Source organism: Babylonia areolata, chromosome 4 (genome assembly GCF_041734735.1).
Source record: "Babylonia areolata isolate BAREFJ2019XMU chromosome 4, ASM4173473v1, whole genome shotgun sequence".
NCBI classification, from domain to species: Eukaryota; Metazoa; Mollusca; class Gastropoda; order Neogastropoda; family Buccinidae; genus Babylonia; species Babylonia areolata.
Window position 1 is genome coordinate 30265461 of NC_134879.1, and position 2500 is coordinate 30267960.

Here is a 2500-nt window from a genome sequence, read left to right on the forward strand (position 1 = left end):
TTTTTCCCGGGTCCGTTTTGAAGTGATTCTCATCGTCTGTTCAACTGATCCACTGCGTGTTAGAATCCCAGATCGCGTGTTAAAAGTTTAATGCTCCGCAGAATGTCAGTTCAGTGAAATCTTGCACGTCTTTTTGTGTAGGATGTTTGCTTGTAATTGAGATGTTTGGCTGCAATTGTTGTAGTGTTTGGTGCTATATATATATATATATATATATATATATAGGTTCGTGTTTGGTTTGTGATAAGAGAAGTTAGGGCTTGGTGTGATCTGTGATCAGATTTAAGGCTTGGTATTTTATTTCAAACTCACGCCTTCTCTCAGTTCCCCCTCCCCCCCCCCCCCAACCCCCTCTCTTTACCATTCCACAACGGTGAGTGAGTGAATCAGTGATGAAGTGTAGGGAGTGAGCGCCTGGCTGTGTTCATTGGAATTCGAATGACGACTGACGTCTTCAGTGGAGAACACGTACCCCTGGGTTTGAAAGGACTCGGATACAGAACCCGGCAGCAGCTGGCTATTCTGGCATCGAAGAGACTGTAGACGTGTGATGTCTGTCGTGGAACCCATGTGAAGGAGTGTTTGAGGCTGCCAGCTGTACCTCTCTTTCCACCCGCCCACCCCTCAGTAGAGCCGTTCCCCAGCCTCTCAGGTTGACACTGAGGCAGAAATGACGATGGAGCCCTCGACTTGGATGACGTCACTGTTGCTGTCCGTGACGTCACTGTGCGTGATGACGTGTCAGGGGTCTCGGATACCCCACGTGGTGGGACTTCGCTCTGCACGGGGCGGCGTGGTGGACAGCCAGGACCGTGGCATAAGGCACAGAAGGGAGGCGGCGGTGGGTCAGGACACCCCTCACCACGTGCTGCCCAAGGACGGCGATGGGAACCTCCGCTTCGGGGTCCTCCTGGACGCAGGGAGCTCCAGCACCAAGGTCAAGGTCTACTCCTACACCCCTGCCCTGTCGGCCTCCCACGTGCCGCGCGTGAAGCTGGAGGTCAGCACGCGCGTGCGGCCCGGCCTGGGCAGCTTCGCCACGAGGTCTTCGGGCGGCGGGCTGACGGAGTACCTGCTGGAGGGGCTGGGGTACGCCCAGGAGGAGGTCCCTGAGGACCTGCACGCCATCACCCCGATCTACGTCATGGCCACGGCCGGTGAGTGGGTCTGGGGGATCGTTTGAGGGTTGGATGGGTCAGCTGTCTGGACATCGTTGGCTGTATCTTGTTCTCGTTGTTGTTGTTGTTACTGTTGTTGCTCCTGTTCTTGTTGTTCTCCTAGTTCTTCGTCTTCTTGTCCTGCTTCTGCTTGTTGTTGTTCTTCTTTTTCTTCTTCTTCTTCTAGTAGCAGTAGTAGTAGTATTAGTAGTGGCCACAGTTGTGTCTCACTGTCAACTCCATTCTCACTTTCCCAATGCTGTATTGAAGAACACTGAGTTGGACAAATTAGTAAATGACTTGATGAACGAGCATTTTACTATGATTACAACTATAGCCGCATACAGAGGTGGGAATTGTATTGTTAAAAAAAAAATTAAAAAAACCCAAACAAACAAACCTAACAACAACAACAATATCATCAGTCAATACGATATCGACAACGAAACATTGTAATGAATGGAAACTGGGAGAGAAAGTGGCTTCCGTCTTGCCACCTGTCTACCTCTTTTCTCCACCTGCCTCCTCTGCTTGCTCTTGTTGCTGTTTGGCAAAACTATCGTGACGTCACTTAGGGTTTCATAACCCTAGTGGAGTAATAGCCTAGAGGTAACGCGTCCGCCTAGGAAGCGAGAGAATCTGAGCGCACTGGTTCCAATCACGCGGCTCAGCCGCCGATATTTTCTCCCCCTCCACTAGATCTTGAGTGGTGGTCTGGACGCTAGTCATTCGGATGAGACGATAAACCGGGGTTCCGTGTGCAACATGCACTTAGCGCACGTAAAAGAACCCACGGCAACAAAAGGGTTGTTCCTGGCAAAATTCAGTAGAAAAATCCACATCGATAGGAAAAACAAAAATAAAACTGCACGCAGGAAGAAATAGAAAAAAGAAAAAGAAAAAAAAGGTGGCGCTGTAGTGTAGCGACGCGCTCTCCCTGGGAAGAGCAGCCCGAATTTCACACAGAGAAATCTGTTGTGATAAAAAGAAATACAAATAACCTGACGACTGATACGCTCACAGAGCTGGTTGGCTTCCATATTTCAACGTTAAAACATGGGTCATGTTTCCATGATTGGGAGTTCTCACATCCTGTCTACATTGAATGTGTAATTATGGTATGATTCTTAGTTAAGCAATAAAACTTTGCTCTCAGATAAGCCTCCATCACAGCAAAAAGAGCCAAGAAAATATCGGCCGGGTCTTTTTTTTCCCACAACAGTGTGGGTGTTGGCCAAGAGGTGACACGTCCGACTAGGAAGCGCCGGAGAGAATCTGAGCGCACTGGTTCGAATCACACAGGCAGTCGCCAGTATTTTCTCCCACCTCCACTAGACCTTGAG

At 49.5% G+C, this 2500-nt stretch overlaps 1 protein-coding gene across 3 annotated transcripts in view; it reads left to right on the forward strand.

Moving 5' to 3' along the window:
* LOC143281647 (ectonucleoside triphosphate diphosphohydrolase 2-like) overlaps positions 1-2500 on the forward strand; it is a 106499-nt gene that overhangs the window by 55174 nt on the left and 48825 nt on the right. The window contains exon 3 of one of the 3 annotated variants that reach the window (XM_076586894.1): positions 399-1157. In XM_076586894.1, the coding sequence (XP_076443009.1) occupies positions 671-1157 (487 nt within the window). In that variant the 5' untranslated portion in view covers positions 399-670. The remainder of the gene's footprint in view (positions 1-398; positions 1158-2500) is intronic. The other 2 variants (XM_076586895.1, XM_076586896.1) reach the window with 2 other exon arrangements.